We start from the raw sequence: 27,368 nt of genomic DNA on the forward strand, positions 1-27,368 counted from the left end.
CAGACATGGTCTTACGGGGGACCTCTCATCTCGGTACCAACGCCATGTCTCAGACATGGTCTTACGTGGGACCTCTTATAACCTCAATAATGCCAATGTCATGTCCCAGACATGGTCTTACATGGGGTCTCATCCCCCTAATGTCATGACATTTGTATCCGATACATTCCTAATGTTTCAACGGGACTTTTTTAACATTGATTCTCTATCATCTCATACTTGAGTCAACATTAAATAATTTCATGAAATAAGTACATAATTGATGAAAAATAACAAAATTAACAATAATTATTGAAATATTGCATTTATTTACCGTAAACTTACCTCGGTACAAAATACGATCAAATCTAGCAACTTAGTCATCAACCTTTTTCTTTCCCCGATCTAACTCCGGCTTTCGTTCCTCTTGATCTATAATAGCAATTTTAGCTTATTTAATACTCACATTCATCAAAACAGTCCTTGACTCGAACTTTGGCAAAATTATAATTTTACCCTTAAATTTTTGCATATTTACATTTTTGCCCCAAAGCTCGAAAATTAAACTTCATCCCTTATTCTTATGTTTTATCATATGCTGAACATCTTTCCCTTCTATGGCAATATCAAATTTCCACTCTAACATTTACTTATGAACATTAGGTATTTTTACCGATTATGTCGTTTTACTCGTTTTCACTTAAAATTGCCTAGCAAAAGTTGTTTAACATAATTTCAAACTTCATATTCTACCATAAAACATCAAAATAAACACATTTCACCTAAGGGTATTTTTCCAAATATGAACCCTAACATGAATTAATGGTAGAATAAGCTAAACTGAACTACGAGGATTCCAAAAACGTAAAAAAAAATAAAAACGGGGCTTGGATGCACTTACTATGAGCTTGAGAAAGTGAAGAAACCCTAGCTATGGAATCCCTTGAAGTTTCGGCCCTTATGGAAGAAGATGAGCACATTTTGTCATCTTTTTCCCTTTTAATTCTTTTTATTACCAAATGAGTAAAATGCCCTTCATTAAAACTTTAGTTATTTTTATCTATGCATGCCCTTTTTGTCCATGAAATTCTAATGGTCTAATTGCCATTTAAGGACCTCTACTTGAATTATGCACTTCGATTAAATCCTTTATCATCTAAAGCTCATATTTACCCACTTTTGCAATTAAACCCTAATATGCAATTTAGACATGCAATCACTGAAATTTCTTATCGGTACTCTTAACACATGCATCCCATCAATCAATAAATCATAAAAATTAATCACAATAAACTTTTCTATCTCAGATTCGTGGTTTCGCAACCACTGTTCTGTTTAGGCCCTATTTCGGGATGTTGCAATAACAACAAAATAGTAGCAACATAATTGTGAAATGGTAGCAAAATAGTGAAAAAAAAACAACAAGAAAATAGCAAAATAATAATAATAAACAACAATAAAACAGTAAAAAAAACCATTTTTTTTGCATATTCTGGCGGGGACGGGCTTGGGGCCAAAAAAGCTTTACTTGAGGCACGACCTATTTTCTAAATGGGCCTTTTTTTCACCCAAACCCATTTTTCGGGTCTATATTTTTACCCAAACCCTCTCACTTCTTGGTCGAACCTTCGGGCCAAGCCCATCCATGGATAGGTCTAAGGGAAACCAAAAATGTGTAAAAAATTTTAATTTTTATAACTTTCTTTAATATATATATTTTATAGTGTTTGAATAATTTTAATAAAATTTATATATTATTCTAAAATCTTTATAACATTTAAAACTTTTCTATACTTTTTTTTTTAAATTCTATATTTTTCTTAAAAAATTTATAACATTTAAAAATTTTCTATAATTTTTAATAATTTGTATAACTATTGATAATTTTTAATATATATTTTTAAATTTTTAACAATTTCCTACTTAAATAATCAATTAAGCCTTCGTAAAATAATAAAAAATCAAATAAGGTCCACATCAGCTTGTCAAGTCACTCGCCACGTAAGTAGTTAACAGTCAATGAAAAAATGAATTTAAGAGACTTAATTGGAGGTAACAATTAGGTGCAGTTTTGAATAAAGACATGATTGATTTTTTAATTATTTTTGGTGACATTTTAGCCCAAAAAAACCAGCATACAAAAGCTTAATAGAAGGAATTGAGTGTAGGAATGTTTGAATATTGTTAAAACGGGACAGTTGATTGGCTGGAATAAAAGCAATGAATAGATCCTGGTTCTTTTGAAAGTAAGTTTATAGAGTATGAAAGAATGATTTTTGATTTGTGAGATTTAGCGGCAATACAGAAGGGGTAAAATTTTAAGAAAATGAAACGACTGGTTTCCAATTATGCTGGCAACATTGTTGTTAATGTACCCACGCTCATGACTGAACTATCCACAACATCATTCGTATCCAACCCAGCACTCCATCTCCGAAGAATCCTCAACAGCACCGCAGCCTTCCGTCGAGCTCTCATTGTTCCCGTCCCCATCACTTCCCATATAATCCTTTCGATCGATGGAACCGCTGCCAGCTCTGCCACAACCTCCAATCCCCCTTTTCTACATATAGTGACTAAACTAGCTGCTGCGCTTTCTCTCGCAGTATCCGATCCTTCCATCAAAATAACACCCAGTTTCTTAATTGAATTGTAAGCCTCTGCAATCGCCACCAGTCCGCCTCTCTTCACCACCGCCTCGAGTATCGTCACGGCCTCTTCTGGTAGCACGTTAATGACTCCGATCACCGTCTCTATAACTCCTCCTTCCACTAGCCTCCCAACGGTCTCCCTATCTCCCGCCAAATTCAAAATAGTCACGAGTGCATCCCTTTTAGAATTAGTGGGCCCGTCTTTTGCCAAATCCATCAATCCTTTTATGACACGTGTCTTCCTCCCCAGCCTTTTCCTGTAGGTGTGAACACCGGATAAGCTGAATATTGTAGCTGCCGCATTTCCTTTGGCTTCCCATGTGGCACCAAAACGTAATACATCGATAACACCGTTTAAAGCTCCGTCGGTTTCCATTATCCTCGTTTTGTTTGCTTCTAGGATGGAAAGATTAAGAATCGTTGTAACGGCATTGACTTGAAGGTTTGGGTGTTCGGAGCCTACACCCGAACCTAAACATCTGACAAGGATCGGAATTGCGCCAGCTTCAGCGATGCAGGCTCGGCTGTCGGAGTCAGTTTTAGCCAGGGCTCGAAGCTCATAAGTGACGGCATTAGCTGCCTCCATGGATGGAGAAGCCGAAAGTTTGTTGACCAAAAAGTACACCGTCATTTTCGTAGCTTCAAAGGCGGCTTTGGTGGCTTTGACACCGCTAACTTTCTCGTTACTTCCCACGGTTTCAAACGGGACTCTCTGTTGGCGGCACCACATGGCTATAAGATTCCTCAAAGCGCGGTTAGGGATGAGATTGGTGTGGGCCAGGGTCTGACCAGTCTTTGGACACGTGTTGTGTCCAGATTCAATCCACTGATTAATCGATTCGCGATCGTACGTCTGTCCAGAGGCCACGACAACCGGGTCCCGCATTAACTCTAAGCTTATCGGACACCGAAAGTCCGCCGGAACAGCAATCTCCGACAATGAATTCCGCCGGCGATGGTCTGGTTCCAGTTGCGTCGTTGAAGATCCAAATAGAACACATTTAGCATAACGAAGGAGACCAATCAAAGAAGCAATATCTAATTTGGACTTTTCATCGATTTGGTTCTGGATTTCATCTTGGAGACACTCGATTTCTTCTCTACAACTTGATTGGTCGCGTAACCCTAAATTATCCAGAATCTGTTTAAGCTTTAAGTGATGAGGGACGATCTCTTTCTTAATCTGATGAAGCAAAGCTAGAACATCTCGCCTGAGAGAATCGTCTCTGGGATCTACCGATGGTTTAGATTGGAAGCAGTGTTTTCTTACCAAAACGAAGAGCTCCTCCACGTCTTGACTCAAATCCAATTCATTGACGGGGAAGATATCGAGGAGAGTGGACAATTCGAGGGTGAGCTCGTGGAAACTGTTGGCCAATGGTTGGATTCGCATGAGCAGCCACATCTTGCTTCCGCTGCAACAATCTTCCATTAAAGTCTTTATTCTCTGGAAAACTAAGTACATTTCTTCGAAGCAGAGGAGGATCGAAGGAGAGAAGGAGGTGGAAACTGGGTTGCGAAGAAGCTCCTCGAATACGATAGCTAGAAGCTTCGACTTGTTTATGGTGGAAAGGGACTTTTGTATTAGGAGACATTGAATAGGTTTGAGGGCGGAGATTTCTTGAGACAAAGAAAGAAGAGATTTTACCAGGTTCAAGTCTGCAAATTTCGGAGATATGGAGGAGCCCGTCGACGGCCAGCGCTTTCTTGGCGGGAAAACCCGAGGAGAAACGGCCATGAAACACAAATTAATAACTCTTACCAATGACTTTCTGCAACACAGATATCTAAGCTAATGGAATGAGAAATTTGGTAGCTTTTTTTTTTTGGCTTTGAATTGAAGAAGAAGGTATAGCAGTAGTTGATTACCGATAGAACAAGTTGGCCCGTTGCATTTCAGCCCCACCTTTTAAACTCAATGATTAATTTAATTAAGTTTAATCAATTACTTTAATTTTTGTTAAAAAATAATAATAGAGAATATGAATGTTTGAAATGTGTGATGATATACATATTTTAACTAATTTATACCTAATATATGCATTTTATTTTCACTGAAGTTTAAATCTATATATTAAAATTCATATTACAAAAAATAACAAATAATTCTCCTTTTTTTTTCTTTCAAAACAACCCTCTTCCCTTTTCATGCCACATTAACTAAAATTTGTTCACATCTATATAAAATTGATAAAATTCTTATTGGTGAAACTACCTCATTTAAATAATTATTTATTGAATAAATTATATTAGAATCATCTTAAAAACATAATTTTAGACATCATTAAAATATTACGGCATCATCCATTTTAAATATAACAAAATATTATCATACGCATATCTATATATGATATCTTCAATTTAGGTTTTGTTTGATAAATCATTGAAAATTAATTAATTTTTACGCATGTTTGATAATCCAAAATTAAAGCAATATGATAAATATTTTTCTACAAAAAGTGTAGAAAATAATAAATAGATAAGAGTTACTTATAACTTAATGGAGAATATTTTCAATTATTTCAATTTTATTTTATTTATTTTAATGTTATGTTATCCTATAAAAACTTTAAGTTCTAAATTTTAATTTTGTTTAGAACAAGGTGAAATGCTTAAAAATTAAAGATAAAATGCATAATATAATTTTTATAATTTAAAATCAGATTTACCAAACAATAATCAAATTAAAATAATGTATCAAACAAATTTTATAACTTAAATCTATTTTTCAACATTTAATTTTTCAGTTTATCAAACAACACCTTAATTTAACTTTAATTAAAATACTTAAACTAATTAATTATTTAAGTAATAGAAAACATATTTTCTTCCTTTTACAATTTTTAATTTTTAAAATTAATTATTTTTATTTTTATGCAAGCAATTTTTTAAAAAAATTTGTTTTAGGCAGTCGATTTTTTTTCATTTTAAATTGTTTCTATTTCATTTTTTAAAATTTTTAATCAAAAACAAAATTTGATAATACAATTAGTGGTCACTATAATTTTTCAATTTTCTACTAAATTTTATTATTATAATATCATATTTTTAATTTTTGGGTTCATATTTTCTCTATTTTCTTTAAATTTTAATTATTTATTTCAAGTTTTAAATTTTTTCTTATGACTTTTTTTCTCAATTTTAATTATTTTTATATAATTTAATTAAAATTAAATTAAGTAAAGAGAAAATATCATATATAAATTAAATGCATGTATAATATTAGTTATATATATATATTAAAATTTAATAATATGAAACTACTTTATTAATATTTAAGATGATATTAATTTAAATTATTTTCTTATTAGATATATATTGGAAACAGAACATTTTAATTGTCGTGTTGCATGGTTTTAGTGTATGAAAAGATAAATGTTTTGGTTTGGGAAGGCCGTTTACCAGGTCAGAGAATAAGTATTATAATCAACCTGCCTTTTACAATATTGCCAGCTGGCTCCCTTTTCTGAATTTTCAGCTCATTTCAATTTTGACGTATTAAATTGAATGAATTAAAGTTGTTATTATATTACTAACAGAAATGAGAGTTAATAAATTAGATTATAAAATTAAGAGATAAAAGACGAGAAAATAGTTTCAAGTTTATAATTATCTTTTTCAATAATATCGTTTTTTAGTGTTTTAATAATTATTTTTAATACAATGTAAATAATATACAAAACCTAAGCGAGATGCATATTGTGAGAAACGGTTGGTAAAGTTTGTTGTGGACTTGTTCCAAATCCTCATCATATATCCACCTTTTTCCAAAATTAAAAAAGTATTGTATGCATTATTTCTGTTTTCCTCTTAGACTTTACATTACACATCCAGCTTTGATCCAACACACTTTTTTGCTTTATATTTTCCCTTTTTGTTTTCTTATATGAACTCAGCTCCGCTGTATAGATGATAAACTGTAAAGTAAAGATATGATGTCAGGTTGGCATTTCAAGTTCAGGCTTAGAATTCTGGAGCATTAATCAATTTCAATTATGCAACTGGAAGACCTGTGTATACCTAAACAAGATGGAGTACTGGGAATCTCAAATATTGATCCGATGAATGAAACTCCCCTGCCATAATGACAGATTAGGGACACTCACTACGACGGTATTAAAAGCTAAATACCACTAAGCTTGAGATTTTCAGTGTGAAATTAAAACACCCTTAGACTCATGGATTTGGAAAGATATTTTGAGTAGAAGTATTTACAATGCAAAAAGTTGTTATTAGTGGGTATATCTCACATTGGTTACGTACAAGTTACTAAGAGAGTTTTTATATAGTTTTATTTTTTGTTTTCTTTGAATAATTGGGTTATTATTGCTTGTCTGGTTTGTTTGTGTTTATGTTAACATGTGTCTTCAACATGTATTACTTTTCTTTTGGATAAAAGTTTTATTATTTTTCCAGAAAATAATATCTTTTAAAACAAATTTGCTTTTTTCCAATTTTATTATTTTATTTTTGCGAAAAATCTGGAACAAATATATCTTGCCATGGGTCTTAACCACATGATCTTACACACATTCATGTATCGTGTTTTGCCAGTCCAGTCTTCATCTTATTGGAGGCTACACCATGAGTGTTTTCAAATCATATTAAAATGACCATGGGTCAACTGCCCTACCAGAGGATTCACAAAGGAACATTTTACTCAGCGTTCACTTGCCCAGATGTTCACCTTTTTACTGGTTTACACACTTCGTATATTAGACCTTACCTTCATGCTCACCAAACATTATTCTTTTGAATAGAACTTTGTACATATCATTATAACACATCTCTTATCTTTACTTTCCTCATACTTTTACCAATTACTGTAGACAAAATCATCCCATATATATAAATATGCTTCTACTTGAACATATCACAAAAAAGAGTTAGGATAGAGACTTACCTTATTCTCACCTACTACAGTTTTAAGCTTCAAACTCTAACGTTCTTCTCAAACCAGCAACAACAACTACTTAAAGAACATAGATTCACAATTACAACTCTTATACATAAAATTTACTTATTATCTTAATCATTGACAACTTCATGCAAAGCCTTGTTCTTATAGCCTCACTGTTCATATACCTCTTACCAATTTACTCAATCAAAATCTAACATGCAGAGCTGTAATACTTACCTGGGAATGGAATAACCATTGATAAGATCCAGAAACATAACTTCAAGCTTAATGAGGAAGACATATCATTGGATTAAAAAAAAGAATCAGAGAGTAACATTTTCCAGAAAGAAAACCTCCTTGCAGAACCCTCCTCACACATATCTATGATCCATCTTACTAAGTGAAACTTAACAAGTGTCACAAATTTCAGAACTTGCCTTTCTTCGTGGCCTACAGATTCTAAGGGAAACATAAATGAGAATTATGAACTAATATTATTTAACTAGCCAATCAAGTTGGCTCCCAACCAGATCACTTTACAAACCAACTAGCATAACATTCAAACGAACTAGGTGTACTATATATTTGACTATAACTCATACTACACTTACCCATTTTCGCTTATAACAATCTTTTCCTTTAAAAAATAAAATATCCTGAAATAAAATCTTTACTTACTTACACGGCGGTTACTATATGCCCACATTTAAACCTCGAAAAAAATAATTGGGCAAACTACACTTCGTCATACATATTATTTTTCTAGAATACACTTAAATCTTAGACCCAACAGACTTAGGATGTGACGCAATTTAGCTGGTTCCTAACCATGTCACTTTACAACCCAACTATCACAATACTCAGAAAAACAAGGTGTACTATACATTTACTATACATTTGGCTGTAACTCATACAATAATTACCTTTTCACTTAACACAATCTTTTTATTTAAATAACAAAATAACCAAAAATAGAATCTTCACTTATTTACACAGAAGTTACTATGTGCCCACTCTTATTCGTCAAAAGAAGCAAATGGATGGACTTTGCCATACAGATAATTTCACCACTACATGCCTTAATCTTAGATCCGCCAGACTTGGGGTGTGACACTACCCATATTACAACCATGAGAAGACTTATTGATTTAAATCATTATGCCAACTACATTAGTGAAAATGGGCTATTGAGTTCAACAAATGAAGACATAAATTGAAGCTTAGGATTGTTCCTTAGCTTAACCTAAAGAATAGAGATTGATTGGGAAGAATTATTCACACATTAATGGGGGGTGACATTCAAATCATCGGTTTGTTAGCATCTTAATACTAGAAGAACTTGATTTACAAGTGCGCATGAGTTAGATATTTGCAAGATTGGTTTGAGAGCATTATATCACTAATGCATGACCATGTGGAGAATTGATTCTATTTAGTTAATAGTGTTTGTTTTATTCTCGAGTCTAAGTGTGTTTTATGGTCTATTAATTGCTTATTGGGTCGTGTCATGTAGGTTGGATAGTGTCATCCTTCGAGATAAGCGATGAATTAAGTTTGGGGGTGTGATAACTCTATGATATAGAGTTATTTTATTATTTTTAAGCTTATATTTCATTTAAGTTAAGAGTGGTTGAGAGTGTTTTAGTAATATTTTAATTATGTTTTTGATAAGTAGTTTAAGCTTTTATTTTAATAATGAATTATTGAGAATTTAGATACTGAAAATGTGATTTTTATATCCTTTAAGGTGGTTAGTAGAATATTGGAAATGTGAGGAAAGAATTTTCTAAATTTCACTGACTGAAACCTTAATGCTATAGCAACACCGCGGTAACGAACCTGATGGGAACAAGTTGGAAATGTCATACTTAAAGAGCGCCACATAATCTTCTGGGATTAAGTTATATCTTAATCAGGCATTGATAAAAATCAAGGACTAGGAAGAAATAGGCTAGGAAGGAATGTGAAAGCCCAAACCACTTCCAATAAGACAAGAACAGAAAAGGAGAAAAGGAAAGTGGTTAACCTAGGAAATCTTATTTTTGGAAGGGATATAAAAATCATATTTTTTTTATATTTTGGAGACAGTAGCCATCATGTTTAAAGAAAAAAATAGAAACTTTTAGAGAAGATCATTGAAAAATAAGAAGAGAAGAGAAGGAAGAACGAGACACGCACGACATGTGGAGAACTGTTGACTTTCATCTCAACATCTCTTCTCCTTTCTCTTTATCTTTTATTTCGTTTTTTTGTTGGTTGAAACCATGATTGAGATATTGTTTGATTGTTTTTAGTTGGATGATTATGGGCTAAATTTTTATTAGCTAGATTGATTATGAAACCTTAATATGGGATTATTGGTACTTTGTTAAATATGCTTGTTGAAATTTAATGTTTATTCATTTAAGTGATTTTCATGTTAATGCTTGCTATTGACTGATCAACATTAGTGAGTAGTTGATTTAATTGCTAAATCTAAAAGGGTTTTTATTAATGGACATAAAACTTGAATGATGCATGTTTAATTTCTATGATGTTAAATTTGTAACCGTATATTCATACATTGTTACCGTGCATAATATTGTAGGAACAACGCTTGCAATTGTAATCTTGATATTAACGTGGCATAGACATATGTTAAATTGAATAAAAGATTGAATATAGTGACTTCGAGAGAAGCTTATAACTTGATGTTTCCAGATTAATAAATTGTTGTATTGCTACATTATTGCTACCAATAGTCACATATTAGGGGGAAATAATTGTTCTGGCTCTTCATCTCATTGTTATTAATTTGTGTTACTATTTTTAATTTGTTTCGTATATTTATTTACATTAAATCAGATTCAATCAAATCTTTATTCACTTCCTAATTTGCCAATTGTTAATTTTGAAAATTATTATTTTAACATCAGCCCCTATGGAGACGATGACTCTAGTACTACTACTATATTACTTGTGAGCAATTGTGAACACTTGCATATCATAAGAAAATTTTGTGAATTAATTCTGATTTGGTTGGAATTGATAATGTGATATGTTTTATCATTATTTTAGCTAATGACAACATCAAACAATCTAGAGAGAAAGGAAAAGCAAAAGTCATTGACGAGTGATGCACAAAACCTCGATTTGTATTTTTATGATTTGGGATAAAATTATTTGATTTTGTATATATGCTTATTGACGTATTAGTTATTAGGACAAATCTATTGCGATAATATGAAATGCTTTGATTGAATTGCTATGGTTGAGATTGTATATCGAAACAAGGATTAAATCGAATACAATAGAAAATTGTGTGATTAATTGATATATGATAATTGGTATCAAATTGAGTTGAAATGTGCTATGTTACTTGATAGATTGATGATGAATTGTGAATATGGAGTGTGAATTGAACATTAATACCCTATTAACTAGTCGGGCTAAGTCAAATATAGTTGGCATGCCATAAGATTGGATTGTGTATGGGTTTATGCACTTATGATCCAAGATGCACTTTGTGTGCCAAGATGTACTTCAGGATGTACTTCATGTGCCAGTATGTGCTTTGTGCACCAAGATGTAGTTTGTGCACAAGTATGCATTTTATGTGCCAGTTTTCCCTTACTCTGTTTTTTTGCTAATAGACTTCAGTGCCAGTATGGTGTGTTGGTTGGACAATTCGTGTATCCGTCCGCATTCGAGTCGGGTTAATAGGGGTCATTAATAATAAGTTTGGTAACTTATATCAAAATAAATTGTTATGAGGCTGAGATTTTGACATATATGTATCTTATGATGCATAGTAAGTGAAATCAAGCCCTACGGGTCAAATTGAACGTGAATGAGTCAGTAGACTCCAAAATCGAATAGAATGGTAAGTATAAAGGTAAGTGAATTGAAATTTTTATATAAAATTGATGGAAGTGATACCATTTTCATATATATATCGATAATAATTGAAGTTTGGATACAAGTTCTAAATGTTAGTGGAAAGGTAAAATGAATATATCAATCATGAACTTGCTTGCAAAGATGCCAATGTTATGTACGGATAGGTATTGAAATCATAGTTGTGTATAAGCATATAATGTTCATTTGTAAAGCATGTACCAATTGATGGATCTGATACGATTGATGAATGTCTATTTAGATAGAATTATTAATTGGTATCTGCATTATGTTATAACAATGTAATTATGCTTTGATATCTTGAATCGTGAAAGTACCACTGAGCCCTATATACTATTTTTTTCTTCGTGCTCAAGTTCAAGTATTCCTCGAAGCCCTAGGACTTGAAGTCAACATCGAACTACCGTTTCCGACGTAATAAAGTTTGTATAGTGTGTTTCATTTTGGTCTTGTGGTATGTACCTAAGGACATTTTGTTTAATGTTACAAATGGTTATTTAGTTGTATAAAGGTTGTGATCTTAGGAAATTGATTTTGGTATTGCATGTATATGGTTTTAATGACTTAGTATCTTTATTTTGACAAATTTTAGGTGATTAGAATGGCTGATTGTGACCTTTGAGCCAAATGATAGCTAATATGCTAGGTTGGCAACACTGGAAAAACATAGACTTAGTGGTATGTTTCCAGTGTTGCGACATTGGCCTTGTCCTGTTTTGAAATATTTTCAATTTGGTCCTCATGTTAGGAAGTTTGACTACTGTCTTCAAAGTTGTGATACCAAGCCCTAGAAGTCGCGACACCCACCTGGCTTACCTTTAAAACTTTATGCTAAGTCCTAGTTCGATCGTGGGATGGTATTGAGCTTTCGTAAGCTCGTGTGTGATCCGAAAATGATTTTATATTATGTTTTACACTTGTAATACTTATAAGTTAATGATTAATGATGAAATTTGTTTGTAATCGATCATAGTTGCTCTGACAATGAATGTGATATCTTATAGCTTGGACCCGGCGATTGGTTCGAGCATGGGGTGTTACAGAAATGATTAAACTATTATATTAAATTTTCCATAATTAACCAAATGTGGATTAAAGAATGGATACACGAATAATTCTCAAACACTTTAAATAATTATGCACAAATATTCATATGCTATTCTTACATCGATGCATTTATAAACATGATTTCCCCTAACACTCTGAGAATGCAGACAAGTGCCATATGTAAACGTATACAAGCACCAAATCGAAATGCACACAAGTTTCATTTCTATACTCCAAATACAAATATCCTATGATATTCAAACTATATCTGAACCGTTTCCAACATCATTTAATAGGCCATTTAATAATAAATTATTCTTTAATATCATTAAATAAAAATCAATACGTAACAATTTATAAGAATCAGTCCCATTTATCTTGCATTAGCCATAGTTATGGTTGTTTTCAAGCCATAACCATTGCTAGAGATAACTACTACAATTGGATCCTCATTTGTAAAAGTTCATGTTCAATCTCCATTTCGAACAATAATATTTCTCATTCTCTCACCCTAATTTATAGGTGAATGCAAGGAATTTACAAATGTAGCATAATGAATAGGGAGAAGAAATGGAAAAACGTTGTTTAAGGAAAACCAAGGATCAACTAGAAGACAACTCTTGCTTTTAACATCATTAAAATTTTGATGGAAGGTTTTGTAATGGTTAGATTGACAAAAAAAGATAGACAAGCAATAAAAAAAAGTTAAGGAATAGGCAACGATGGCTATTATACAAATAGAGTAAAAGAGAGTAAATTATTGTATTAGAAAACCGTACTATTCAATTTTCAGGAAAGATTGGAGGGGTCACAAACTGTCCTACTTAAAACCCAACCTCCTAGACAAGATCTTTCTACAATGTAACTTAATAGAATATATATCACTACAGTTTTACTCTATAAAATATTGAAAGAAAAAATAAAAATAATAAATACTGAAAATTTAATGAGGTTTAACAAATTATACCTATGTCTTATGAAGAAATTGACAAATTTAAGTATGATACAAGTGAAAAATTACAAATAGGAATAGGGAAATTTTGTCTTATGAAGAAAATGAAAAATTTGGGAATGATTTAAAGGTGGAGAAACCACCTTTATTTATATTAGTACAATGTCTCTACAACCTTGAATGTTTTAGATGTGGGATTGTGTTGTTTCAACAAATCTCCAATTTAGCAAGTTACCACATCTTCAATCTCTTTGCAAAACAACATTTGATAGTTGTCTCCAAATTTCAACCTTTAAGTTTTAACATTGATTAAGTTCAAACATAGTTGGAACTTGACGACAATCACAACCTTAATCATCATATTGGCAGGGTTCTTAGTGGTTGAAAATTTCTAGATCTTTACTCTACCTTCTTCTAGAATCTCTCGTACAAAATGATACTAGATATCAATGTGCTTTGTCATTGCATGATAAACTTGATTCTTTGTTTCTCCTAGATCTTTCATCTAAAACAACCTTTTGAATTGTTTCTTTAGCTTCTCAATCTCTACTTCACTTTTGGAAGTTGTCAACATATCATCAACATAATCTTGAAGCTTGCAAAAATACACACACCGATCATATTTGCTTCTTTCTTACCTTTTTTCCATTATAAACTTGTCAAATCACTTGTACCAATACCTCAAAGATTACTTTAAACTATACAACAATTTTCCAAGTTTACACACAAAATTTTCTTTGCCAGCAACCATGAATCCTTCTGGCTAAGTCATAGATTTCCTCTTCCAAGTTTTTGTAACACCCTCAACCCGATCCAATCAACTCGATCCGAATATTGGGTATTACCACACAAATACAAACACAAACTTAATTTACTTGTGCAATTTAGAGATAAAGACAACTTACTTAACCACAAAATCTCAAACTAAAATGCATAAGTAAATACAACGAGTAAATACAACTACAATGATTTTTAATTTGAAATCCTAATCTATTACAAGCACCTTAAGGTCTGGGATTCTCAATGACAACTCAAATTTTGAATATGTTGCCAACACACTCTGTATGTATAAGAACCTAATACGCCACTCCTTAGGTGTAGCCTTGACATCATCCCTCCTAGCGCAGACTCAAATCAATTCACCTGTAACAAAGCACACACCCATATAAGTTCGTGAGAACTTAGTGTGAAAAAATCATTACTTGTGTCATTTTTGCACATCTTAGCTGGTAACTTATTTGGATGATCACATTGTTCTAAGCCTTCAACTTAGTTACTGACGAATACTCCCTCAATTTCTATTCTCATTTACAAGTCAGATATTATGTCTTGCTCAGAGCTTATCTCATACCTATTAACACCTTTGATACGCCACTTACCTCTTTCAAGTTGATCTTTCATAAGTCTTTAACTATTTCCTTTCTAGAGATCCATACAACCGAATCACTATCACTCTTGTATGCGTAATTTTAAGTCGTCGTTCCACAATATATGTTTGATCACCTATACATAACATGTACATTCCTTCTGATATACATTTAGAAAAATCCTTACTCAGAATGCGCTTCTTTTACGTTTACCCATCACTTATTCTATATCTCATCACTTCATCATTATCAGCCGAATCATGGTTTTGTATTACACTTTACCATAGCCTATAGAGACACTGTGCCTTACTAATTTTTCTTATCACATTTACAAGTCATGTTAAACGCGTCAAAATAGTTTAATATAGAATCCGTTGAGGATCATTCCTTTAAGTCATGCCATTGCGAGCTTTACTAGGATACATTACAAACACCCTTCTTTTGGATTTCTCTATAAAGGCTATCACATCAGAATTTTCCACACATGCTATTGATTCATTGTTTGCCACAAGGTCGGTTCTTAAGAGTGCGCCAAGAAGGCATTTCTTATGGAGTTTGCCATAAGGGCATTCATTTTATTTTCTGTCACAAATACTTCATTGTAGGGTTTGCCACAAAGGCTACCCATTCATGATTTGCAACAAAGACATTCCTTTCATATTGTGTCACATAGGCTATCATTACAGGGTTCGCCATAGAAGCTACCCCTTCATGATTCGCTACAAAAATGTTCTTTTCATCTTGTGCCACATAGGCATTCCTTTCATGACGTTTTTATGATATGGATTTGCCTAAACTCACATTAAGTGAGGTTTGCCCATCATCGTCTTGAGACAAACAAAGAACCCCACTAGGTAACCATTGTCCTTTAGTTCCTTTCGGAAGATTCCATGACCATGGGCTTTTCCTTCAATATTCATATCAGAGATCATGTTTTTAGTCCCAACAGACCTCTTTAGACTCTACCACGGTAAACAGACACAGACTCTCTAGACAAATCTTTCACACACTGGTACAATTCACATTCATATTTAACTCTACAACTTACTCTTAACAAAGCATACCCAAAACATGCATCTAAGACACACATATATGACCAAACCTACTTCTTAGATTCTATACCATAACCTGCATTCTATCCATAGCATTTGTTCGTATGGTTGCAAGACCATCATACTTATACTTTTCTAGTTTCGGTCTCTACAGAGATATCTCATATACATGCGAGAGTTAGTATAGGGACTCACCTGATTCTCACCTATAGTAGCTCAAAACTCCAGATCCAAACTTTCACCACACAAATCAATAGCAACTACTTCTACAGAACATGAAAACCCGTCAAGATCTATTCATATACCTCTTTTTTCCCATTATTTCTAACGTTGGAGATCCCCAAGCAAGACCTTATATCTTCATCTTACTGATTTACCAAATCCAACAGGCTTACTCTTTCACAATATAACAGTCATAAATCTTACCTCGTCATGGAGTAATCACTGATGAAGATCCAAATCTACAACTCTAGCTTGAATGAGAGAGAAAATTTCTTTAAGATTCAAGTAGCAATACTTTTTGAGGAAGGAAGAAGAGAAACTCCCTCTTAGGAAGAAGAGAAACTCCCTCTTTTTTAACCTAAGTATCTATATAATAACTTAAATCCTTATTAGAACCTGAAACATGTCTTAAACTTTCAAGACTGCTTTAATAAAAATGGTTTACAGTCAATATTTTATAATTCTGGTCCAACACTTCGTTCCATCCTAACTACCTCGTTAATATGTAACTAACTTGATATTCCAATAAACTAGGTGTACTTCGATAACCAAATTTACCCAAAAATCCTCATCATTCTTATCAATCTCTTATTCTTTACAACTTACCACATTCAGTGAACAATCTTTGCATAATACTTTAGCGTCAACTATGCGCCCGACCTATACGCCGAAAGTATCTATTGGGTGGATAAGACTTCGCCACTCAAACTACTTTCAGGTTACCCGCCTAACTCAAGACCCATCAAAACTGGGTGTTATAATTTTCATGTAAAAAAGAAAATTTTACATCCAACTAACCTAGTTCCAAATCTAACTATGCCACTAAAGCCAATAAAATTTTAATGGAGGAATGCTTTACAACTGCAAAAAAATACCTCATTGTAATCAATTCCCTCCTCCTAGGCAGAACCTTTCACTAGCAATCTTGCTTTGTAGCGTACCTCATTCTTTCTTTGCAAACACTCAATTACACCCAATTATCTTCTTTCCCTTTAACAAACTAGCTAGCTTCCAAGTCTGATTCTTATGAAGGGACTTCATTTATTCATTCATGGAAATCCTCCACTTTTTTTAAAAAAAAACTTTGAATTACTTCATTAAAAGTAGTAGGAATGTCATAAGCTACAATTGGAAATGCATACACCACCATATGTCTTGTGTACCTTTGTTCTATCGTAAACTTGTCAAATCACTTGTACCACTAATTTAGAGATTACTTTAAATTGTACAACAATTTTCAAAGTTTACACACTAAATTTTCTTTTCCAGCAACAATGAATCCTTCTGGCTGACTCATATGGATTTCCTCTTCTAAGCTTCCATGTAAAAAACTATTTTTTACATCCAACTAACCTAGTTCCACATGTTTCACAACTGCAGAAAATACCTCATTGTAATAAATTCCCTCCTTTTAGGCATAACCTTTCGCAACAAAATTTTTTTTGTAGCACACCTCATCTTGGTCGTGAAATCCTTTTTTCTTTGCAAACACCCATTTGCATCCAATTGTCTTCTTTCCCTTCGATAGACTAGCAATCTTCCAAGTTTGATTCTTATAAAGGGACTTCACTCTTCATTCATGGAAATCTTTCACTTTTTTTCTTCAAAACTCTGAGTTACTTCATTAAAAGTGGTAGAAATTTCATCAAGATAATACCTGGTCATTAATGGAAATAAAGATTCATCAAGTAATTCCATCTCAATGAGATTAGCTCATGGGCTGGAAATTAACATCCAAAATAAAGGTATCATTCAACATCATTTAACGGTTAAAATTCATAGAAATTAATCAAGATAATGAAGGAAGAACTTTAGAAATCTTTCGCCAAATCAGGTCCCAACTCCAGTGCTGCAATATTGTGTAAGACCTAGGGTTGAATGCTTCGTCCCCTTCCTTACGTCTCTGCTCTGTGCTTTAGTTGTTACCATCTCTTATTTTCTCTAGATTTTTCAGAAGAGTTTGTTGGAGAAGAAAAACCGCTCATAAATCCTTGTGTAAAATACCATCTGTAGAATTCTCCTCTCTTTCCTCTTTTATAGGGTAGGTCCCCTCTCTCAGCACATACTTTTCTCTCACTTTTTTGGGTAGATTTATCTAGTACACGTCTCGTTGGCTGAACGAGGATTGAATGTTGTATTAGCATCTTCCTGAAATTTCCATGGCATTTATGCTGGCAATCTATCCAACCTTTTACCATAATAGTACTTCACTCATTCATTTCTCTTCTTCCTTCCTACACCTGTTACAAAAACAAATAATTCATTTCCTTCCACCAACAAAAGTAACATATAGTAACATTGATAGCACAGTCCAAGCTTCATAATACAATGTTATAAAAATATCCTAAAAATGCAACTATGTCCACTTATTAATCAAGTTTACAGGCTTGCAATATAACTCTTTTCAAGAGTTATCAATGCCCCAAGCGCATATACCATAACTTAAGTGCTTCTAACTCTCAATTTTTAGTTGATGTCGAAGCCACTGTCTCATTACCTGTACTATCCAGATATTGGTACACCCTATTATTCTTATAGACCCCTTTCATCACCATGGGTACACCAAAAATAATCTTCATCACACCATCTTTAGCTCACACTTCAAAACCTTTTGATTTCAAAGTTCCCACAGAAATGAGTTTCTTCATCAAATTCAGCACATAACGAACATCATATAAAGTTATGATTGATTTATCATGATTTCTTAATTTAACAAAACCAATCCCACATGTGGTAAGATGAGTACTATTTCCTCTATAGACATCTCCACATTTTAGTTCTTTAAAATCAAAGAACCACTCCAAATGAGGATACATATGATAGCTAAAAGCTAAAAGCTAAATCCAACATCCATACAAAAGAATAGCCAGTTACTAATGTAACAACTGAGAGATCTGAATCTTCATCATCACATCACACTCAGCTACGTTTGATTCTTCTATAGCTTTCCCTTCATTAGATTTACCTTTATTTTTCAACTTTGGGAAATCTTTTTTCTAATGACCTTTTTCTCAACAGAAAGCACACTCAACTTTACTTAATTTCCCCCTTGACTTGAATCTCCCCTTTCAAACTTCACTCCAGGTGTGTGAATGACCTCGAACTATCAAAGCTTCTACATCTTCGGTTGAATTTCTCTAATTTTCCTTCTTTCTCAATTCATAATTGTATAAAGCTGCATACACTTCACTAAGAGATATATCAACCTTTCTGTGAAGTAGAGTATTTTTGAGGAACTTGAACTCCTTAGGAAGTGACCCTAACAACATCAAAGCCAAATCTTCATATTTGAAAGTCTCATCCATATTCACATGATTAACAACTAATTGATTAAAATTGGTGATGTGATCATTCTTAATGGTAATCGAAACATAAGTAAAGTGAAACAACCTTTTCTTCATGTGGAGCTTATTCTGACTATTTTTCTTCAAAAAAATTTCTTCTAGTGCCAACCACAACCTACTTGTAGAAGTCACCTTTAAGAAAACTTACCTCTGCTCTCGAGAAAGGCACGATCGAATTGTACCACATGCCAAACGATTGATAATCTCCTAATCTTTCTCCTCCACATCATATGGTTTCTTCTCATTAACGATAATGTCTAGACCTTGTTGAAAGAGAGCATCTGAAACCTCACTTTGCCACGTACTGAAACGAATCATGACATCAAAGATCTCTACTGCCAATATCGTATTTGCCACTATCAGTCTGACCCACATGAACGATGTTAGAGGTCTTAGGTTGTCTACCATTTTAGCCATAACCTTTCAATAGGCCTAAGGAAATCTTTTCTGATGTTGAAGATCAATTTAAATCGTAACCATAGAGCATACTTTGAATAACATTTGGCTCTAATACTACTTGTTGTGAGAATAGAGTAAAAGAGAGTAAATTATTGTACTAGAAAACTACACTAGGTTTAATTCTCAAGAGAGATTGAAAGGGTCACAAGCGGTCTCACTTAAAACCCAACCTCCTAGACAAAATCTCCCTACAATGTAATTTAATAGAAAAATAATCACAACAGTTGTACCCTACAAAATATTGAAAGGAAAAAAATAAAAACAATAAATAACACAAAAAATTTAACAAGGTTCAGCAAATTACGCCTACGTTCTCGGACACTACCAAATATATTGCATTGTAACAGATATAAGTGAAAAATTACAAATAGGTTGGAGAAAAATTTCCTTATGAAGAAAATGAAAAAAATTTGGAATGATTTAAAGGTGGAGAAACCACCTCTATTTATAGTACTCTCCACAACCTCGTATATTTTAGATGTGGGATTTTGGTATTTCAACAAGGGCTGCGAACTCGAAAATCTCCTTTAACTAGCCCTAATCTTTTTGATGTTTTGTCTTTCTAGTCCTCTTTTCTATTCTATGATTTTGTGAGGAATGTACCAAAAGAAATAAAATTTAGATTTGTTTTAATATAAAACCTACTTCTATCTATAACTCCTCCACAACTCTTAAATAGGAGAAAAACACACTTAAGCGTGCTCAAACCCATGTTCTTTTAGTTTCTACAATAAGAATGGTACAAATTGAACTAAGGCTTAATCAACAAATCGATTTTGAATTAATAATTGGGTAATATGTATGATAATATTAATTAACATATTTATGATGTGTAGGTCCAATATTAATAATTAAAATAAGAACAATTACGAACAAATTCAAAAGGGATAACAGTAATAAAATCAAGGGTTTATATTTGATACATTAATAGTGTTTAAGTTAATATATTATTAGTCAACCATATCAATATATACAAAAATAATTATTAATTTTTTAACAAGTGACATCTTATAGTTCACTCATAAGCATCAAAGATAGATTATTCAATCAACCCACTAAATATAAATACTAAAATTTATTGTTAATATGAAAACATTATATCTTAAACATAATTATGATTACATTAAACCCAAAACTTATTAAATAAATAACACCAATTAGGAAAAGAAGAGATGAAATTGGTGGTAAAGAAAAGTAAGTTCCAATATGATGATGATAAAGCATGCAATGAGTTGTATATCCCACGCCGTCATTGGAATGAATCAACATCATAATCGGAGTTTGATTTCATTCTATTATCCATTACAGTAATAATACTTTTTCAAATTGTACAATGTCTAATGAGAAATATGTTTAAACTAGTGATTTTGTCTCCAAATGACTGCAGAAAATGTGAACAAGTATTATTGATTTTAATCAAGCATGAAAAAGCTTCAAACTTGTCTGTTCAATTGCTTGTGGGCTGATTATTAATTTATAGCCAAAACTCAGATTTATTCAACAACCAAGGCTTCTGAAAAGTTCCAAAGCAATAAAAACTAGCACCAACTTGTTTGAAGGTTTTCGGGAAGATTAATAACCCAGTCCTCATATAAGAGAATTTAAGTGAATTCTAAAATACTTACTATATATATATTTTAAAAATATAAATTATATAGGACAGATTTCAAAACTATACATGAACTTTGGTTTAATATGTAATTATATACATCAACTTTGATTTTGTATATTTTCTACATGAAATTTTGATTTGATCAAATTCTCACAAATTATTATTGATATAACACCATTTTATGTTTATATATTGCATACAAAAGTAATTTTATTTATTCAATATAAAAATTAATTGAAGTATTTATTTCTTTAAATGTGTATGATTGAATCAAAATTAAAGTTTCATGTATACATTTGAACTACAATCGTGGTTTCACATATACAATCGCACCATATTAAAGTTCATATATACAATTGCACATTAAACCGAAATTCATGTATAATTCTAAGATTTATCTCTAAATTATATTAATGATTTACTATATATTATTAAATATAAATGTTTACGTTTAATAATATTGAAAATTATAATATTAATATTTTAAAAGTTAAAATTAAATATTTATATATTTATATTTATATTTATTTCGATGAAAATTATATATTATCTAAAAATTATGTTACTTATAAAAAAATATTTTTTTGTTATTTTCTACTAAATGAATATAAAAAAAGATATTCCGGTGGAAAAAAAAACACCCATATTGCAAATTGAATATACATGCAAAGCATATATTTGTAAGGATAGAATGGTTGATTAAATGAGCATAGATCGTTTGAAAATTAGATTAATTAGAAGCGGATTTAGGGAAGAGGGCAAGCTAAGGTCTTAGTTCCATTTTCCTCCAAACTCTTCACATTTATTGGATTATGCCCAATTTATAAGGTGAGTGAAATTTAATTTACAACTAAATCAAGCATAAAATAGAAAGGTTAAAATTTACATTTCATATGTTCAACTCTCGTTATGTTTAAAATTACTTCTATAATATTATAATTTGTTGTATAAAAGGAGTGCTTTTTTTTTAATAATTTTCAATTCAATTAATGCTCGGTTAGTTCGTGACACCAATTTATTCGAAGTTTTAAGTATAATTAGAAATTCTATCACAAGCGTATTTGTGTGAAAACCATGTATTTAGAATGCTTAAGTGTGTTTATATAAATGACATCCAATAAATACTTGACATGTAAGATTTGAAACTAATAATAATAATCATATACAATATATATGAAATTAAAATAAAAATAGTTTAAATTGTGAGTAAAAAGAAATTTAAATAGGTAAATACATCATATTAAGATTATCAAAACATTATTATTTTCTTGAGTTGATATTAAGTTAACTTGTGACACTAACTCAATCGATAACATTATCAATAAGATTACAACATCCCGTGATATGGGTGAAAATAATTATATAATATATTTATTAAGAATTCACATAACAATCAAATGTTACTTTAATTGGTATGGCAAAGTTCGATTGATATATGTGTGGTTGGTTGGATTTAAATCCCCGAAGAAGCATAAATTTTTTACCGATTTTATATAAAAGATAAAAATATGCCTAAATTAATTTTATTATTTTGTTAAAATAAAAAAAGTAATTTAATAACTAAGTTGTGATTTGATTATGGGTGATACCAACTCAGTTAAAATCTTTATATATAATATATAAATATAGATAAAATATATGTAGATATATTGTAAATTTCCAAAATGATAAATCTATTTTGATTGATAGAAAATTTATAGCCTTTTTACTTTAAACATAAAATTTTTAGTTTTGAGTGTCTTAATTAAATCCACCCTTAGTAAATATGTTTTTTTTTTGGTGTGTGTGAAACTATAAAATAAATTTAGGAAAAATTGGTATATGTTGGATATGAATATGTTGCATATCCTTATTTGAGGAATATATAAATGGAACATTGATTATATTGTAATAAGCTTTCATGTAGTGGCGGAGCGTAGTGAGATTCAGGGGTCAAGGTTTCTCTTACAATGGTAAATTTTAATTTTAGCTCTTTATAATTTATAAAATTTTAAATTAATAATGATAAATTATAATTTGACCTCCAAAATAATAAAATACATTTTACTATTGTAAAATATATAATTTAATTCAAGCCGAAAAAATTTCAAGGTGGACCATTGTTTTCAGAAGAGAGTGTATATATATATATATTAGAGTTGATATGATGTAGTAAAGTTATTGATGCGTTGATGATAAACACATCTAACCATAGTCTCAACAACCTTTGTTATGATTGAAAGAAATGGACCCTTTACCAAACGGACAAAATGAGGTATAAAATCATTCATCATATTTTATTAGTTTCTTCTTTCTTAAGTTAATTCTATCAACCGAAACAGGGGTTATTAGTATTGACAGATCATTTTTGGTGTATGGTGGGTCCATTATATACATATCTTAAATTATAGTTTTCAACATCATATTTATATATATATATATATATATACTTTTAACGTGAATTAAAATTGAATTTATAGAGTTAAAAATATATATTAATTTAATTTTAACTTCAAATTGAGTAGCATGCAACAACAAATAGTAATATAGTAATATATTAAAAATATATATTAATTTAATTTTAACTTCAAATTGAGTAGCATGCAACAACAAATAGTAATATAGTAATATATATATATATATATATATATATATAAAATGGTAATCTGAATCATCTTTTAACGTTAAAGGTTTCAACATGAGTCATGAATGATCATCACCTAAAATATATATTTATAAAAAAATTTGGTTAGTATTTGATATATAGTCCGAAAATTTTAATTTAAATATTACCGCGTGTTTATTTAAAAAACTTATATTTTATTTATTTTACTCTACTAGCATTTGGTGATTTCACATTTTATATTTTCAATACAATGTGGTTTTTTGGAACATATATTTAATGGGGTTATCGAAATCTATTTTACAATATTTGGTATATATTAGAAAGTATTGATTAAAACTTGGAAAGTTACGTTAACACGTTTGGTACTTTCGACACTTTTCTCGGGTGTAATGTTACTTTATAAAATTACCCTTATTGAATAAAAGATAATATCCATGTATCTCAATATTTTTAACAATATCTTTAATTAAGAAATATTTAAAATAATCTAAAGAGTATGATTTTCTCCCGTTTTGATCGAATCTATTAGGTGAATGCATTCGAAAAATAACTTGCATATTAACTCAAGATTGTGGAGATGTACAAATTACAATTTTTTTTCTCATAACATTGTAGGTATTAATCAAGTGTATTCCAAGGGCGAAGCCAGAAAATTTCAAGAGGGGGACCGAGATAATGAACAATAACAATTAATTAAAAAATAAAAATTTTACAAATAAAAATAAGCTAGAAAGAAATTTTAAAATTTATTTGAATTGTACTCTTTGATCCTTAACCTCACTAAAATCATCAATTATTTCGTTTACATTAAATTTTTCTGCAATTTCTTTCTCAATGTACACAACTAAAGAACTTCTCAAAAAAATCATATTCCATCTTGCTAAAATGTCAAGTTTTCACAATCTTCATAGCAGAAAAAGCACATTCTGAGGATGCAGTTGAAACTGGAAGAGTCAATATAAGACAAATCAATCTATCAACGAGTGGGTACATGACTGACTTTCCACTCTCAACTAAGCTTCTACAAAGTTTAAAAAGTGTTGGTATTTTTCTCAAATCAGGATGCTTACATACATCAAGTTCATAATGCTTCAACTCATATGGGAGACGTTCTTTCTCTTATTAAGAAAAACCTTCTAGATAGAACTTGTTTACAAGAATGAAAATTTTATCAATATCAAATAACTTGAAAATTTCATTGGGATCTAAAGTTGTAGTAAGAGTAAGAAGCTTGACAACATGTTCATTAAATATGCTCTTCAATTCGTGCAACTAAGTATCTATTGTAGCAAAAAAATATATCCACTCGATAATGATGCTCTAATGTAACATTTTCCTTCTTGTTCCGGTTACAACACACAGTGTATTAAGCATTCATATCTGGAAAATCCAACTCCTAAGTTTGACAAAAAGATATCAGATTTTTCAACAATTCATTTCATCCATCATCTTTCAACTTTTGAATTAAATCTTTCGTTGTCGAAACTAAATTGATGGCATTTAATATATCTTGAGAACGATGTTACAAAGCTTGATAAAGGTTATCAATAACCCTTAAAACTTCCTTCACTACAACAAAACAGGTTTTTAGCGACATTTTTTGGCCCTATAAGCGCCACTTAAAACAGTTTGCAAAGCGCCACAAAAAACACCATTATAGAACATGATCTTTAGCGGCGTTTCTAGTAAAAGCGCCGCTAACTTTAGCAGATTTTACCAACCCATTTTATTTCATATAGAACCTGAATTTTCAACATATTTTCCTGTAACATCAAATCCAATCAAAAACTTCAAATGCCAATGATACTATCACGAAAGAAATATGCATATGATCTAAATTAATAAATGAAATAACAAAATATATTATATTCAAAAGTTATATTGTTAAGATTTTCTCACAATAAGAAAACAAAAGTCTAAGATGACGGATTCTGCGATTGATTCTGCTTAAACATCTTCATCATATTTTGAAGCTGTAGTTGGAGTTCGTCATATTTTCTTGTTGCATCTACTTCCATCACTGCTGCCTCCACTTTAAGTTGTAGCTAGAGTTCATCATATTTTCTTTGAGCCTCTACTTCTCTCGATGCTGCCTCCACTTTAAGTTGAGCAATTTGCTCAACTATGCTCACTTGCATCTGAGCCATCTGGTCTCTTAACCTTTAAACTTCAACTTGAGCCTGATTCCTCGAAGGCATGTATTGTTGCGAGATGGATCTAAAATATTGGGTTGGGTTAACAAAAGATCCTTGAAATCGAACCCGACCATACCTTTCAGGACATAAAACTTCAGTAATAATTTGGTAATCAATGTCATCCAGATTAACAAAACTATCACTTGAAGCGATCGCTTCATACTCCGCCCTTTTATCCTTTAGTTTCTCCTAATAATCAATCAAGGAGTTAGAAACAAAATATATATCAAACAAATGCAACATAACTTGGCATTATTTGCATTACAAATGACGAATTAAACCATTATAAATATTTAAAATAGTTCAAATTTTATTAAGTGAATATACCATAATTTCTGCAATTTCAGTAGTCATAGGAGATCCATCTTTCTTTCTTTGTGTAATGTCAAAAAGTTGAAGGCGTCTAACTTTTTGACCAGACGATGGTTCCTACAATATAGTAGGAAAAATATTATTTAGTAGAAGGTAATTAATATTTGACAGAATTAATAAATTCAAAATACCTTATCATCAGCTACACAAGCAAAACTTTTTGACCCAGCTGTGCGCGTGAATTTTTGTTTTTGCCTACTTGTAGTTCCAACTCGCTCACGATCCTACATTATGAAATTATTATTACATATAGTAAATACTATAAATCGAAATAATTATAAGAGTTTGGAAGTACGTAATACCTCTCCTTTCTTTGAATTCCAAAATCTAACTGCATCTTTCCATTGGTACCTCAGCATTCCCGGTAGGACATTACGCAAGTTCTCTTCGAGACTTATATTTTTCTTAAAATATTCCTTCTTTAAAGTACTTTTATGGTCTCTCCATTTCTTTCCTAATGCTTTCTTCACATAATTATCCGAGACCTCTAAAGTAAATCTCACCTACAAATAACACATATTTAGAAAGTAAATATAAATGAAACTTAAACCAAAGTATTATAAATTACATTCATGTTAATAAATGAAACTTAAACCAAAGTATTATAAATTACATTCACATTATTACCTTAATATTATCGAGAGCTTGACTTTTGTTACTATCAGGCATATGATACCATGACTCGTAGTTGATTGGCCACAGATTGGCATTTTG

General features: G+C 31.3%; 1 protein-coding gene across 1 annotated transcript; it reads right to left on the minus strand.

Annotated features, from left to right (window-relative positions):
- Positions 1 to 2,186: 2,186 nt before the first annotated feature.
- On the minus strand, positions 2,187 to 4,520 carry LOC105777503 (U-box domain-containing protein 16). Its single transcript, XM_012600816.2, has one exon. It carries the CDS (start codon positions 4,366 to 4,368, stop codon positions 2,326 to 2,328), a length of 2,043 nt encoding a protein of 680 aa, XP_012456270.1. The 5' UTR covers positions 4,369 to 4,520; the 3' UTR covers positions 2,187 to 2,325.
- Positions 4,521 to 27,368: the final 22,848 nt, after the last annotated feature.

The sequence above is a fragment of the Gossypium raimondii genome, chromosome 10 (genome assembly GCF_025698545.1).
Source record: "Gossypium raimondii isolate GPD5lz chromosome 10, ASM2569854v1, whole genome shotgun sequence".
Taxonomy (NCBI): domain Eukaryota; kingdom Viridiplantae; phylum Streptophyta; class Magnoliopsida; order Malvales; family Malvaceae; genus Gossypium; species Gossypium raimondii.